At 36.0% G+C, this 17773-nt stretch overlaps 1 protein-coding gene across 5 annotated transcripts in view; it reads right to left on the reverse strand.

Moving 5' to 3' along the window:
• LOC115243698 (zinc finger protein 608-like) overlaps positions 1-17773 on the reverse strand; it is a 169542-nt gene that overhangs the window by 30243 nt on the left and 121526 nt on the right. For all 5 annotated transcript variants that reach the window (XM_029820875.1, XM_029820871.1, XM_029820876.1 and 2 more), the window contains one exon: positions 3296-3419. In XM_029820875.1, coding sequence (XP_029676735.1) covers positions 3296-3419 — 124 coding nt within the window. The remainder of the gene's footprint in view (positions 1-3295; positions 3420-17773) is intronic.

A 17773-nucleotide genomic window follows, 5' to 3' on the forward strand; every position in this document is an offset into this window, starting at 1 on the left:
TATATATATATATATATATTACGTTATATATATATATATATTTTTTAATATAATTATGTTAAACTTTATAGTCCCATGATAGAACGAACTTGGAGTTGACTTAAAGGATTGCGTTATGTGAGAGATAATTTTGGAGTATTCTGTATGTTTAAACACTTAAACTATGTAATTTATATCTATATTCATATGTATGAGGATGTATTATGCAAAATAGTGATATTTTGTCACGAAACGTGAACGAAACTACGACGACCGAGAGAAATGCTCGCGTGTATCCGTGTAGCGTGCGGCTTTCTTTATTATTTCCGGAGATCGCCCCAGAACGTATTATAACAAAATCGTCGTTCAAGCATGCGATGATAGAACTCGAAGAAGGCTTTCCTCCGTGGTAGATTATCTATTAGCAAAATTGGAATTAATTATACGCGCGCGCCGTTCGCTCGCAATAGAATTAATTATTCCACTAGTGCGCGTCCTTCCTAGCACTTTTGTTTTAATTTCATTCTCTTATCAGTTTTATCTCATGTGCGAGTCAAGCGGCGGCGCATTATTTTATATCGCGGCACATTATCATATAGGAAGTGAGAAAAATAAAACATTTAAGAATTCTCCGCGTTTAATTGAGAAAAGTATGGTAAGTTGTTTAGATACATTATACGAGTATTAATAATTATGTGTTTCAATTTTAATTACAAAATTCAATAGAAAAATTGACTTAATAATTGTTAAACGTTTTATTCGTTATCATTATTACACATATAGTTTACTACGTTCCATCTAATTTATCGATGCTAATTAGTCTGAGTCACACAACTCGTTAAGGACGTTCTATATTTTGCGTCAGAGTATTAAGTGACTTGCAGAAAAATGCCGATTAAAATTTTTACGCACACAGACATAGGTATTCTACAATGTTTAAATATTTTCTTTTTTAACAGTTTATACACACATACGCACTACACGTAACAGCGAGTCTCGCATTAATCGTTAGAATTAGCGATTGGATTTAACGACATGTAAAACATCAAAATTACGTCTACGAAACGTATGCTATTGAGCATGAAAAGCTTACATCCGAATAAATTAACCTGCATTACTTTGCAAACGATCATTATCACGGATTATCACTATTTTTATAATCGTAGAAATGGTCTTAATAAGCTCGTAGGCGATCCAATTATAAAGATTATCGCGTTTATTCTAATCATACTTATCGGTAGCAATATACCAGCATGACAGTGCAACATTTTGATGCGGTAAACCAGTCCGGCAATCAAGCGGCAAGTTATAATTCTCTCTTGCGTCTCTTGATTATGTTTTATTGTAGAAATCTTTTTTTAATCGAAGCGAAATAAAGCACATACCAAGTATTTCTAAACATAACAAGTATTTCTAAACAAAAAACTGAATAAAATACTATATATATATAAATGAAAAAAAAAATATATATATATATGTTATGTTGTATGTATGACAATTATATGATTGCAATCGATTGAAAAGCGCTTTCCAACAAACGAAATAATGAAGTCGCGATTACAACATTTTTATTTACCCGACTTTTCCGCCCAGTGAAATATCGGATGGATATTTATAACCCCGAATCGTTCGAGCAGCAACAAGATCGATCGGATGCTATTCCTATTACATCGTATTCTCCGACTGTTTACTCGGGGCAAACGATTGATTGATCTTCGTTGCTAGTTATTTTCAGTCGACACGAGACGTTACGATTTTTATTCGATCGATACCACAATGACGATACTTGTTATTATTTATTGGAATAATTATAACACGGTGCAATCAAAGCAGTTACCGCGAAAGTATCGGTTTCACGATTATTATTTATTAAATCTGGATAACAAAATTTTAATTCTGAAAATCATAATTTAAATCATAATTTACACAAAGACAAATCAAACTTCGATGTTATTGTAAAGAGAAAAATTAATCCAAAACTTTATTTTATTTTTATTCTACTAACTATTATCAATCGCAAAGATTGCTCTATTAATAATTAGATTTCTACTTAAATCTTCACTAAAGTGTCGACTCATCTTAAACTCATTATACATCTCCATTATCGAGTTTTTCATTTAGCTATTTGTTTTACTTCTGACATTTATTATGTAAATATGCATTGATCTGCTCATTTTTAGGACATACGAAAATTAAAAAGAAAATTATATTTACCGAAGAATTCCAAGCACACCTAAACTCGTCAAACTTTAGTGAAAAAAATATTGAAATAATAATTAATATATAACTAAGAAATATTATAATATAAATAAAAATATTTCTCGTATTAAAAGATTACTTAATATTAATAGTTGTTTAATCATATATACATACACTGTCAGATAATTAATATCCTATATTTGTTTGACAAAAGTGGTGATGCTTCTTTTTTTCAGGAAGCATTGCACACAATTATCATTCATTATTATATCACGAAAAAAATCGCGAAGTAAGCGGGGCTCGTTTCCTGCGCTCTACGTTTACACGGCGTAGTAACGGTGAACATTATTTTATATATCAACTATCTAACGATGCTTAGTATTACTTAATATCCCGGGAAAAACAAGTGGGCGGCAGATACGATGATTTTGTATTGAACGATAGAAAATGTGCTCGTATAATCCCTTAGGACACCGATGTCCGTAATAATAGCACGGACTTTATATATGCGCTACCATTAATGTTATTACTGTTATTCAGCGGATTGCAGAAATTCAATAAATCAATAAGTATCATTTAGGTCTTTATCCGAAGAGCCCGGGGCCAGTAACAGGATAAATTCGATGGAAACAAACTTGACAAGTGAGTAACCGAGAATGTGGAAATTAAATTTTCAGATCCAACTAAATTTCGCTGTAAAAAGCATATCGTTTAAAATTAATAAGAAAAGAAATATCCATTTTTAATTAAATGTGCATCAGTTACGCTAATAATTATATGTTAAAAAAGAAAAATCATAACACACACACACGCGCGCGATTTTATTGTTAAAATCAGCGTATAACATTAATTCATCAAAATAGCTTTTTGTTCTCGATAAAGAAAAAAAATCTCATTTTATCAAATAAATTCATTGGATCAAATCAATTTTAATATTCAATTATTATCAATTAGAGAATATTAAAAACTAACTTTAGATTATCATCTTTTTTAAGATCAATTTAATTATCTAATTCTCTACAACTAAGTAGGAGTTAAGGAGAGGGCACGAAAGTCGTAGGTTCAAGATATACGGAGGCAAATGGACAAATTAAGCTGTAACGAGGTTCTTACTTACCTCCTTCAGTCTCGTGCCAAACGATGCCCTCGAGGGTGACGGAGGTGCCGGGCTCGCAGGGCCCCAAACATTCCGGCTCGGTAATGGTCCCTACGCTGGTCCCAACGCACACGTCGGACATGTCCTACAACACAAAGTAAACGACGAACGGTGAGTCGAGATGTCATGTATATCTACTACATAGAATAGATTTTAATTCTTCCATAAATCTTACCGCTAATTTCGCGAAATGAAACTGCGTGAAATAAATACAGAGATCACATTTTACCACCTTAATACATAAATAATAATGCTAATTTAATAAAAAAAATATTTTATCTTATTTAATTGTTAAAAAGTTAAGTTATTACTGATAACACGCATTTCCAATATTATCGATAGCAGGATTATTGCTATAGATATAGACTAACACAATTGTAAGACATGTATATTGTTTGTAATTAGATTGAGATAGTTTTGTATGTCCAGGGGTTTGTCATTCCAATTATGAGACGCTCTAACTATAAGATCTCGTTACGCTCAGGAACTTGCATTCTAATTACGACATGATCTTCTAAGTCCATATGAAAATAGATCAAAAGCGATAGTATAGTTGAGTGATGAAGGTACTAATTGCTAATCCATCAGAGATCCATCAAATTTCACAAATTTATTTGCCTTTATTACACAATTCAATTATTGATCCTTTCACGTCTTCCGTTTTTTTCTTCGATATCATCACAGCGGTTTATATATCGAAAATAAGTGCTCCAGTTAACTGTTTTTGTTAACTTTTTTTGTATGTTTTTTGATAATATTAGGATGTTTTTTAACAATCGTGAATTGAACCCCGGATGGCCTCGAGGCGCGGTGGAACGTAGCCGAGGATATAAAAGCAATTAGAGGAGATCCAATTAACTAGCTAGTCGTGGTGCGCAATCGTATACTCGCGCTGTGTCGCACGCTGTTTATGGAAATATCGGCCCGGCCAATATTTCGCCAAACGGACGCAGACGGTTCGAAAACGCCATAGCCGTTTACACCGGGCTTGCAAATAGAAACGCGAGCCGGCAAGAGCGTTAAAGGTTGATTTTCACGTATCGTGCGCACCTATCACGTCATGTCGCTGAAAATTACTAACATGTCATTCCCGCTCGGATATTGTATAGCGCGGAGCTATATCGATATTGATTTACACCCGCGAAAGCAGACCGTATTTTAAAGAATCTCGGCCACGTGATGAAATTTTCCTCTGTACGCCTTTATAATTGTCCTATTATAAATATTTTTATTTGCAATATAAACATATCTCCTCGTTTATTTTTGAACATGAAATTTACTGCAATACAATAACAAGTTTTGGTTTGAATATATTTATTAATTAATTATTGTTATTATTTATAATTAATATCGCTACATTGTAAGTTCAATTATTATATTTACCATTTTTATTATTACAATTATGTAAAATTTCATGTAAATAAAATGCACCTAAGTACATAATATGGCACAATGTAGAAACGCAGCCGGTCTGCTGCAGGTTTAAAAGCAATTAGCGAGATGTCTACTGAATGAATGCGCTCTGCTGGTCGCGGTAATTTTCGCGGCTCGATGCAAACAAATTTCCATTTTGGAAAACAAAATCGCCGCGCGGCCGGGGCTTTGAGAGCAATTAGCGATGCCCCGCATAATTAACGCGCTAATTAGCGATGCAATTTCGAGTAGCACGAGCATATAACTTTTTCACATGTCAAAATATCGGCACCGCAGCTGTCGTAGATTTTTCATTTAATCACACCCTTCGGGATTTAAATGTCGCCAGTTATCGCGATATACTCGCAATATCTATATCCGATATTAATATCTATTTACGCGGAACAATTTTTAAACGATGTACAAAACCATATATCCGTTTGATAGCCTCAGTTATCCCTGATGTGAAAATATCTCTCAATAATAAAATTCTCTAAAAATATAAAATTGGCAGTAATCTTCGATTTATTAATATCATTTAAATCAAATTGGAATATTTAATATTTCATTTGTTTGTTTTATATGTTATCAAAAATTATATCGGTTGATGTCCCGCATGAATCAATTTTTAAATAATTCTGATACACATATGCCGTATATTAATCTAGATAAATTTATCGACATTATCGTTTTGGTATTTCGCCATAAAATAAAATTTGCGCCGAAAACGCATTTACGGGCGGATTGGCTGAATGCATCGAAATGCATTAATGTGAATAATCGGGAAGAAGAAGAGTGACAGCACATGCGAAACGATGGATCCACATATGTATAGCATATGCGAGATTTGTCGTATTTCTCTCTTATCATCTTTTTCATAAATTCAAAATACAATTTATCGGTGAAAATCTGATTGCAGTTAATTTTTGAAATTTTTAATATATTGGACACCTTTGCGAATATTTAAAATAAAATGAAGAATAACAAAATGTTATCTACCTCTCTGCATTTCTGAACTTTAATTCAATAAAGACAAAGTCTTTTAATCTCAACAGAAATAGCTTAAGAATCATTCATGCTTCCGTATCTTTGTTAAGAAAGAACCAAAACTTCAAATTAATCGAGGAATGCATAACTGAGAGCAAGGATGGCAGTTTCGAGACATTCCACGGATGAAGAGTAAGGACAGAAGGTAGGTAGACAAGTAAAAGCATGAAGGAACAAGCGTGCCCGCGGTCGCCTGTCGGACCCAAGATTACAATAGTAGTTTGAAATGCAAATCGTCGAGTTTATGCTTGGTTTCCATAATTATAGAAGCGCGACGCGCGTATTACCTCTCATAATGTACAATGCACACGGACCGACGTAATCGTGGCATTGTTCTGGCGCGAAACTATTTCGCCATGTTACGACAACGACGACGACAACGACGAGTAGGCGATGCGAAAGGACAGCTATGAAACGTGAGATGTGACAGCCTGCAAGAGGGAAGAAAATACATATTGGAGCGTCGCCAGTAAACTTGCTAGCGAGCTACAATAGAGAAAAACGACATTGTGTCGTTAGTCGACGGACATTAGAGGAAGAAGAAAAAAACATTTACGAAGCCTTAATAGCGTCCGAGATATTGATACTTTTCAGATATCCAAGCAAATGTTTAAATCCAATAATAAAAATAAGAGAATAATATTACCGAGAATAAAATGGATATATAAACATTGAATTTTCTCATCTCACTCGATATTTTATCTTTATATAAATATTAGTCCCCTTTGTTCGTTGGAAGTTACAGCGGGTTTGTTTAATCGTATTCCGTTGGGTGGATATGACGGAAACTCATTCCAGCAATTGCCGTTTTAATCTCTGCTCTTCTGACTTAATGAGATTCGTAACTAGTCGTTAATTATTCCGTGTTGTTTTTCTGCGAGCATAGCAAACAGCGACGAATAATCCTTTGCGGGAAACGGTTGACGCAAAAGTACCCAGAAAGGATGTTTAGAGAGAAACGAGAGAAACACTGTCACGAACACGTGCACAGATCCCGTAAAGATCGCAAAATCGCCGTGTAAAAAGTATACGGAGAATAGTCGCGTGGAAAAACTCGGTGATAAAACTGAGGAGTCAAGGGACAGCTTGACTATACATGCAATATACGTTTGAAGAGCTCTCGTCAGCGCACACTGTGGATTCAACGCGCGAGTGCGATCAACATACATGTTGCATCGCGCCATCGAACGATTCTTTTTAACGTTTCGAGAGTTAAAATTGAACTCGTGTTCGTGCGCGTTTTCCAACGTGCGTGCGAGAGAATGAAAGAGAGAGTGAAAAAAAGCGCAGCCGGAAATTTCTGGTGTGCACTTTCGAGCGCGCTCCGATATACATAGCGTCGACTGACAGCGACCGCCGTTTTATACCCGTCGGCGCCATTATTGCAGTAAAATTCACACGGCTAGATGGATAGTATAATAAATTGTAGAGCAGAGAGAGAATAATATCGTCCCGGAGAATGTTACCCCCATTATTGTAGTTATTCGATAAAATTGTCGGATAGATAGAAAGTGGAATAAATTTGTTATATGAAGGGAATACAAATAAAGGAACATTATTGTAAATTATTGAAAATTATTTATCTGGAATATATTTGTATTTAAAGCCAACCTCGATTCATTTCAATGTTAATAAAATCGAGAAACACGCCACTACAAAGTTTCCTCACCGTCCTCTATTTCACCTCGCTATTATTGCACGTTTCCTGTTATAACGGTTTTCTTCATCAAATTCTTTTGAGGTGATCAATCATTCACGATGCAGTTCGTGTAGTAGCTACTATACTAGACAAAAGCCGGGCATCAAGACTAGCAATCAAGAAAATTGATGTAAAACTTCCGAAGTATACGCGCGTCGACTACTAAAGATATAATGTAGATTCATGGCAAAGAGAGTATTAGATGAGTATGTATGTCTACACACATATATATATGTGTAAACTTATCTACAATATGTTAGCAATAAATATGTTCTCCATATTTCTAGCATATACTTGTCGATTAATTATGATCTTTAATTTATTTTGAGATTGGGAAGATTAATTGACGTACTTGATTATTTAATTTGCTTATATATTTAATCTCCACATATATTTATAGAAATATTTACCCACATTTTTAAATTATGTGATTCTATTTTTTTTAATCCGAGTTAAATCTCCTTGACGTCATACTTTATAAGAAATTTAGATTAATAAAAATCGGGAGAAATCTCAAAATGCGATTGACAAATCAAACCATCCTTCATTTTCATCAGTTAACAGTCGATGGTAATCAAGCTCTTTTTTGACACTGATATAAGCACTTAGAATAATGCAATTTTGCGGTGAAACGATCACAGATCGTCGGCGCTTTTGAGATGATAAAGCAAAATGCACGCATGTATCTTTACTCGAGCATTGACATTGTACGTATTTTACGTACAGATGTACATACAGTGTAGATGGCTACATTTATGTACACATGGTTTAGCGCGGAAGACAATGCTCGTATGTTGTTCTGTGTTCATATGTGGGTGGCTATTCTTATTGTACATTCATGTGTGTGTGTGTGTTCACTTTAATGTATGATTCACTACGCATTATATGTATGAGTGCAAGTACGAAAGACGGTGAGGGTGAGCTGTAACTATTTTATGATCGGCTATAGGGAGGACCGAGTTTACTGCCACTTCGAGTCAGGAGCGTCGATGGAAAAAAACGAGGCAAAGGGCAGAAACGGAGAAAGAGAAAAGGGCAGAAAGAGAAGAGACCAATAGAGACCGATAGATATAAGTAACCGACGAGAGCCACCCAAGAGTGAGACGGAAACGTGGAGGACTTTGCGGGACAAAGTATACCCGGTGTATTATACTCAGGAAATACGAGTTCGTGTAAGCGCGATACACACATCGTGTAATATCAGCCTGCGCGCGTTTTACATTCTCCTTACATTTTATTTACGAGCGGCATAAAATCGTCGCCGGTATCGACCGACGTTGACAGTGACGACTTGGACAATACTGGCGACATATGTCTGACGTGTATAGATAGTCTGTCTAAAAACGACTACAACTAAAAATATATCTCCAACTATCAATCACTGTATATATCGACAGACTCGGATGAATCATTTAATAAATGTTACACGCTTATCACAATAAGCACATCTAATTTTTTGACGAGCACGGAATTCGACAATAAATAATAATCGAAGCTACTATTGGTATTCACTTTAACTTTTTAATTTAATCTTTCAATCTCTCCAGACTTTCGTAATATAGCACAACACACTTTCGTCCGCATACATTTGTTAGTTTAATATAAATCTTCGTTAAAAAAAATAAAGGAAAAATTCTAACGAATTCTAATTTTCTATAAGCATCAAGCATATGAGCATTTGATTCTACATACGTAGTGATTTAATTTATTTCTCTCAATCTTTATTTCTTTATACGTAACCTGCTATTCTCTCATTTTACGATATTAGCCTCTATATGCTATAGATGCCGAACACTTCTCGAGAACAAATTCCAATGGACTGTTCCATATTGACTCGGCTATATCGGCGTTTCTTGATTTAGCGCGCGATTTGGAGGCACTATCGTGCTTCCCCTTTATTTCACGAGATATTCCTTCGCCGGAGAAATATAATAGAGTTATCGGTCCGTTCATCCCCGAGATCGTCGACAAAAACAAGCTTGTAGGAGAAACGCGTCACTTACTATAGTTCGTCGAGTATGGTGTGTCACGGAAACAGCCAACAGCATTCCGATAGATACGGAGAGAGAGTAAGGTTTTGAAGAGAAATCTCGCCGTTGCGAGGCTTGCCTGTCCCTTAAGCCCGAGGGAGACAGCTTTATGAGGGTCCCAAGATGAACGCGAAGGGGAAGCACGAGTCAATCCAGACCTTCCGTCCGTTACGATGAGAAGACGGGGAAAAAGAGAGGGATTTTTATCTCGCCTTGAGACCAAGCTTCTTCAGGCATATAGTGAAATGGCACATAGTACGTTTATGTTTTTGTACGAAGAAATAAATGTGAACGTACACTGAGAAAAAAAAGTTGTTAACTTGACTAAATGCGTTCAACTGATTACTATTTTTTTAATTGAAATATTTAAGTATTTAAGTCAAATACGTCATGTTAGATTTAATATGTCTTATTTAATTTAAATATTTCAGTTAAAAAAATAGTAATCAATTGAACATTTATCCAAGTTAATTTTTTTTCTCGTTAAAGAAATAGTAATCAATTGAACATTTATCCAAGTTAATTTTTTTTCTCAGTGTACAGCATAGTAACGATATACGATAAGCAATATACAATCAAATACAAAAAGTGAACAGTTGACAACAATTCGAAAAAAAAAAACCAAAAAATACATTTAAAAATTCATTAGTTTTAGAAAAAGTCGGTACAGATATAAATATGTATAACAAGAATACAATAAAAGAACAATTCATTAAAAATAGGAAAAAAGATAGAACTAAATGTATGCTATGGAAATAAAAAGAACCGTACATATCAAAATTGACACACATCTATAATAAGATGACAAAAGTCTTAGCACTTTTTTTACTGGAAATAAATGTTATTTGCCAAAAAGACTCAGTCTTATAAATTTCTGTATAACAGAGGAAGAGAGAAAAAAAGCAGGGGAAGACTATAAAAGAAGACGGAAACGGTATATATTGTATATTTTCCGAGAGAAGAGAGTGTCTAGCTCTTAAGAGGTCGTACAACGAGGTCAAAAGGGGGAGGAAACAGCCGTAATAGAGGACACAGGGAGAAAGAAAGGGCACGAGCCAGAAGAAGCTGGAAGAAAAGGGCAGACGAGCGAAAGAAGCGTGTAAATTTACTCATACATAGAGAGAAATGTCGTTGCAAACACATGGGGTGAATAGAGAACGGAAATACGGGATGCAAAGAAATTACAGAGACCATACATGCCAAGTAATAGGTAATTTCTCTTTCTAAGATTTTCACGAATCTCGGCGCTACTATCTAATATAAAAATCTGTCTCTCAATTCTTTTTACATATATTTGTATAAAATATATTATGTATAATTTTATTATTTCTTAGATTATTTTATATGCGATGTATATATTTCAAAAATGCATATGGAACATACTAGAATAAATCTTTAAAATCTTTTTATATCTTTTTTTTTTATTCTTTTAGAAAGTATTATAAATGCAAGTATATTTTGTATTTTATTAATATTTTTATATAAAAAATAATATATAAAATATTCTTTTCAAAGCTTCACTCTAAGGCCTCGTTATATAATTTTAAAATATAATTTAATGCCAACTTTCAGGTGTTTCGCGCGTTTCAAATATTTCAGATATCGAAATATCGAACAACGAATGCATCGATGTCTGTCGCGACATTTGGCCCCATAAAATCCGCTCCGTAGAAGCTATTTCCGACACGCGAGCGATTTCCATCGAATTACGTAAATCGTGATGGCACGTGCGCGACACATTGTGTGCCACCCGGTAGATATAGAAAACCGCAAAGGAGGAAAAGAGGAAGATAGGATCGAGGGAGAAGCCGGACGCGAATAAAAGTATGGCGGTGCGAGAGGATGGCGTCGAACGGACAAAGGGAAGAAGCGAGAGAGAGTCGAGAAGGGTCTCCGACTGCAATATGGCTCCCAGGCTTCCTCTGACGATGGCAACAAGAGAGAAGTAATGATCCTAAACGACGACGATGGTGCCGGGCACCGTGCGATAAGCGCTCGGATATCCGGCGAGTAGAGATCCGGATCTACTTTAAGATCTAAGAATGGCGAGAAAATCCGCTCGACACGGCGGCGGCTGAGAGGCATTCGTTCGCGCTCGCGACTACGTTATTAATTTAATTGCTGATCAAACGATGGGTCGATTCGATTACGGCCGCCGATATAGCGGGTGGGTGAGAAGAACCGGAGATGCGGAGAAGGGACGAACAGATGGAGAATGACGAAGGAGAAACGAGGAAAGGGTGGAAAGAGGTGGGAGCTAACCCGGCGCCATGTTCACCACTCATGAATATATTCATAGACGCGAGTAGCACGAGTGTACGCCAACACGAACGAGATGCCTTCCCTCCCTGCAGCCTCCTCTCGGTGCCCCCCTTCACCCCGCTTATAGCGTGCGCACGGCAATGTTCGCCGGACGAACACGTAACAAGTTAACAAGTAACGCCGTGCACGGCGCGTTAATCTACGCGCACGATTCACGCATACATATGTAGCCGTTGCGCACACACGAATGCACGTCCGTTACACATGCACTACGAACGGGCATTGCATCGGGACGGATTAGCGGCGATATAATGCGCGCCTTGTTATTTCGAGGGTGCCGCGCTCGCGTGTATTTGCGTGCGTCCCTTCCTCTCTGTGTGTCGCGTAGTTCGAATTTCATGCGAGTTTTCATAACACGCCCGTTCGAACTCGCTCGCATGCTAGTAAAGGGTTGTGCATATAAACATAGGTTGCCGATGGAATAGCTGTATATGAACCTGTTAAAATTTGAATTTTTCGTCTACTACGGTCATTCAATTTATCTCCGAGAGTTTAAAAAAATCATAAATAATGTTATTAACACAAATTATATTTCGCGCAAAATATATTCTTATTGCTTGTAAAGTTTTATTATATTTTTAAAATTAAATAGCACCCTTGAGTCGATCCATTGATACAGAGGAAAATCGGCGACATCTCTTTGATATCATCTCAAGAGTGCTAAGACGTTCTTGAAACCTTAGAGGAAGATTAAAGGACCGAGAGATTTAGAAATTCAAAGGTACAAAGCTACAAGCATCCAAGGATTTAAGGATCATATTTTAGACTAATTCTCCAATTTATCCTGGAACGAGGGAAATTTAAGACCCGGAGATACTTTTCAAGATCGGAACAAAGATGCAGGTATATTCAGCGTTCAAAAGATTTTACAACTTTAAGTCAAGCATAGATTTGTAACATTTGTGAAAGGGTGTAGTTGGAAATTTCAGAGTATATACAAAGAATGACGAAGGGTGATGTCAAATCAAGATAAAAAGTTTCAAAAAAGCGAAATACTAAGAAAAATATTTTAAAAATGGAAGATATATATATATAATGTATAGAAATATGCATTACACAAAACTCACTTAACAAGAAATGTTGAACACTAAAATATTACGAGTTGCCTTGTAATATCCATCTTTTAGTGATTTCTTTCGAGTCACGTAGCGTGAAGGAATCTCGGAAAAAGGCAAGGACCCTCAGGGCGCGAGCTGCTTGATCTCAACGAGACTGATTGTGAGTCGGAAACTAAAATGATGGTTACGTGAAATAGTTACAGGAGCGATTCCGTGGAAACCGGTTATCAGCGAGATGAAGGTCTTAACCCTATAATGCATTATCCACTTTCCACCTATCTAAAAATGCTACATCATGTAACGTAAAATGACAACTAAATTGTTACGTCGGCTCGGCAGATAATCCCAAGCATATAATTCGATAAGTATAAGATAACGTATCGCGCTTCTAAAATGAGAGAATGTCTTGATTATTAAAGCTGTTGATATTAAAAGCACAATTAATAGAAGCACAATGAAAAGTATGTTATTAAAAGTATTAAGTAATTAAAAACTTCCAAACATTAATCCTCCAATCTCCAGACAAATCTATAATTTAAAAAAAAAAAGATAAAGAAATTTTCCCCTCGAAAAATAAAATATTTTGGAAATGTTATCATCATATTATTAAAGATGACACTTGTTTTATTACGTTATCATCATTTTTATATAGTAAATAAAATTTAAAATTGTGACGTGTTTACCGTACCGCATTACACTTGCAACGAAAAAATATCCGAGTCAACATCTGCAAAATTACAGATATGATAAGAAATTTATATGCAGCATGCGGGTTCATTTTGCGACTCCAGAAAGCGGCAAAGGAGTTCAAGTCGTGAGCGTCATCGTTGGCTTCTGATGCAGCGCAAGGTTCAGGAATCGCCTTGGAATTTTAGATCTCTCTCTTTCTCTCTCCATTTTCTAGGATCTCACGGATTTATCGTTAAACGTTCTCTTCTTACCGATCTGCCGCGAGAGATGTAGACCGATATAAAAAGCCGAAATCAGCGGGCGTTCGCGCGTCGCATAGTAGTTGACTGTAAAATTTATAACCAAGTGACGCCGGCAGCTGCGAGCGAGATGCCGCCGTCTAATGGCAGCTGGCTCGTTCTACAACGGAGAGAAGAAAGACCGATCCGATCGTGACTTGTCGACGTGTTAAAGCAGAACGGAGCGAGCGCGAGAGGAGAGAAAAATGAACGGCCCGGATTAATCGCCTTGTAACGACGACCGTCGATCCTGTAAAGCGTGTAACCTCGCGTATCCCTCACGCTGCGTAGCGTGACTGTTGGCGTGTAATCGGGATACCACGCTGTATTGTCGCGAGGTACAAAAGATAAGAACGCAACATCGTGTGTTCCACATTTTTAAGGATTTTAAAAAAGTTCTCTCAAAATATTTAGATTAAAAATTCACTCGGGATTTTTGTAGTAACTCTCTCTTTACGTCAAAGGCATTGCCTTTTTTTTCCTGAAAAAATAGGAAAGTTCTTACCGAAAAGAATACGACGGTGATTCGCGAAAATCCAATAATCGAATGTATATGTAAAACATGACGTTAAGCCTCAAGCTGGCATTGAGAGAGACCGGCACAGAGGAAGCAATAAAATGCACAAGTGACGGTGAGACAGAAATCATCGCTAATTACATTAAGTCGGCATCTGTTTCCACATACGCTACACACAGTACGTCGATGGATAAAATACCAGACAATTACGGCAAGACGTATATGTAAGATATACACATATAATATATAACGTATAATGTGTGTTTATATGTGTGTGTGTTTGCTGCATCGTGCGAATGTCTCTTATCGAGAAAAGGCAACGGCGCGAGGAATTGAAACTGTAAGATGCGCGCGCGGCGGAATTCGTTAACTGCCGGGCAATTACGAGAAAAACCCGTCTTTGTTATCCGGCAGCGTTTTGTTATTACAGCGATCGACTTTAATGGAAGTAATAAAATTCAGGTGCTAGTGCCGCGCATTCTCTGTAACCGGAGAGAATCACCATTGGCTTAGCACGCTCGAGTATACGGTGGAGAAAAACTGTGTTAAGATCTCGCTCCTGATTCTCTAATATGGCAACTACGTAGTAAAATAAAAATGTTTTTTTTTTTTTTTTTTTACATTTCATGTTTGCAAAATTGCGTTAATAAAAAAGAATTTTTCAAACACCGAAAGTCTCTTTTCCCGAAGAGTTCCCGAATTTCCAATTTCACCCAAGACCATACAAGAATAACTTAAAAAAAAAATATAGTTAGATAAAATTCCAGAATTGCGTATAAAAATCTATAAAATTATATAAATTATACGATTCAATTATACAATAAAAATTCTCGATATCAAATCGCTGTACAAAGAAAAAAATAATATTTCACTAATTAAATGTAAAATAGAAGATCTTCGACACTGATCACACACCGAAATCGCATCTAGCATCCAGGAGAGATCTTATGTGTTTCGCGCTATTTTCCATCACTTCAATATTCAGCAACGATTCTTGATTGTGCTACAAACGATTATCAAAAATGAATGTTAGAAATTGGTTTTAAAATTGAGCGCGAGCAAACTCATCTCGCCGAGATCTTCCACACGCCCGCGGATACGGCTTGTAATTGCCAAGTTGGTACCGGAAACTGTATCCGATATATGGCGAGTTCGAGAGGCAACTGACTAACGTGTTAGCGAGCAAGGGATGTGAAGCGATCATGACTTCGGGCAAATGGCGCGAAACTGTGGTATGTAATTAACACGTTAGGAATCGCGAATGATACGGATTAATGGCACGATTCCCGGCACCACAAAGCGCACACGTTGCTCGGACCTACTCGACTATTTATAGCGAACGTATGGAGCTTAATATAACTTTTATATGTAGATTACGCAGAGAGAATAAGCTACTTTTTCGATATAATGTAAAGTATCTCGAGAATACGTATACAATTAATCTCTTATCGTTTCTGTAATCGAGTTTTCATCGCAGTCAACAATATTAAACAAAAGTGTGCCTTATAATTACAACGCGATCGCCGAAAGCACGATTGAAAAATATACGCACGAGAGACAGCTGGACACTCGCCTTATGCATTTTCCTGACGGAGGATTAAACGACGGACGGATTATTATAGGGGCACGTTATCATCATATCGTATAGCGGGTTACATCGATAATAATTTTACCTTGTAGTCGATCGATGTGAAATGACGCGATTAAGCCCACACGTTGCCGCAGCTGCGAGAGAGCCCGGGCCTTTTCGAGTGTCGTTCATTTTGGCGTAAATGATCGAGAGACGAGCTGTATTTAATATTTAATCATCGACGCTGTAACGATGAACATAGAGGGCTATCTCGGTGACGTAGCAATTCTTGTTTGGCGGGAATTTGTGCAATAAATATTCAATGTAGTTAAATTATTAATCAAATTATTAAATTAATCAAAATTATGTTAATCTTTGGAGAGTAAATTTAATAGGATTATATGCTTCAGGTAAACACATAGCATAAAGTAATTTCGCGTTGCCACACACAGGTATAACTAAAATTCTCTTTCTCTCTCTATTATACGAATAATGCGTATCGGAGATACAAAATTTGTCGCTTGTAGATTTTAATTAATGACAAGATTACAATTAAACGTAATACTTATTATCGATCAAGGAATACTGTATTTTAATTGAGAAATCGCTAAAGTTAATAAAAAATGAATAAAAGTAATAACTTTTTATGTGCAATTATATTCTACAAAAAGTTTGTAATTGCGACGAATTGCAGACTATAGAGAAAGAACGGTGCATGCGAACAAAGTTGTGTAATACACATTCAGCTTTGACAACTGTTCAGCCGCTCATATTTTATCTGGAAAGTGACGGCTTTACAATCATCGATGTGGCTCTTAAGCGTTATCAAGCCGCATTGTTCTCAATATAACGGTCTGTAGAGACATTATCTTATGGGTAAAAGAAGTGGAAAGATAGAGAAAGAAAGAGACATACAGATAAAACGTTGTGAGATCTATTTTTTCGCACGAAGCCGAGTTTCTTTGAGGTCGCGTTCACGCTTTCCGAATACAAACGATATTTAATGACACTGGCAATATTTCGCTCTTTTTGCGTTGCGCCGTTATTTCCGCCGACAACATCTTTGTACGATTTGCTGTGATGTACTATGTAAACATGTTAAAAAATAGACTCTAAGAAATTTTGATAAGTAGTTTGAGTATTCAAATAACTATACGACTTCCTTTTTTTATATGATATAAATTTTATCATCTCTATGTAAAACCTCTTTTCCCCGATACTTTTTTCACAAACATTTCACATAGTTAAAATTTAACGAATGATAATTAAATGTTTCGTGTACTTTTCCTAAGAAATATGTTTTTCAGTTCAAAGATTAATTTACGATAACAATGCTTGCCGCTATCTTCTAGTTTTACCGTGGATTGTGCAAGTGATCGCAATAATAAAAGCCTGGGGATAACTTTGAAACGCAATCAAAGTTATCCTTGACTTTACTCGTTATCATCTTTCCGACAAATACAGCGATCGTTAGGATCGAAATTCAAGAATCTCAAACAAAGTAAAATAAAATACACAATGAAATATAATTCTAGAGGAAGTATTAAAAAGTACATATACACCTGCAATCAAGTGAGCGAAGAATGAAGAGACTGCTAAGGAAGAAAAATGAAATGAAAAGAGAAAGTAAATAGAGAGGAAAGCATATTAAATCTTACTTGTTCTACTAACGCAAGATGACTCGTGAAATTATATTATCTTCGGATGACTTGAGGAAATTACTAAATGTTTCGTGTAATTAAATAATCAAAAAATACAAAATACATACTTTCGTTTCCTTCTATTTTTTTATATTCTATATATATATATATTCTA

This window comes from Formica exsecta, unplaced genomic scaffold (genome assembly GCF_003651465.1).
Source record: "Formica exsecta isolate Colony F162 unplaced genomic scaffold, ASM365146v1 scaffold72, whole genome shotgun sequence".
NCBI lineage: Eukaryota > Metazoa > Arthropoda > Insecta > Hymenoptera > Formicidae > Formica > Formica exsecta.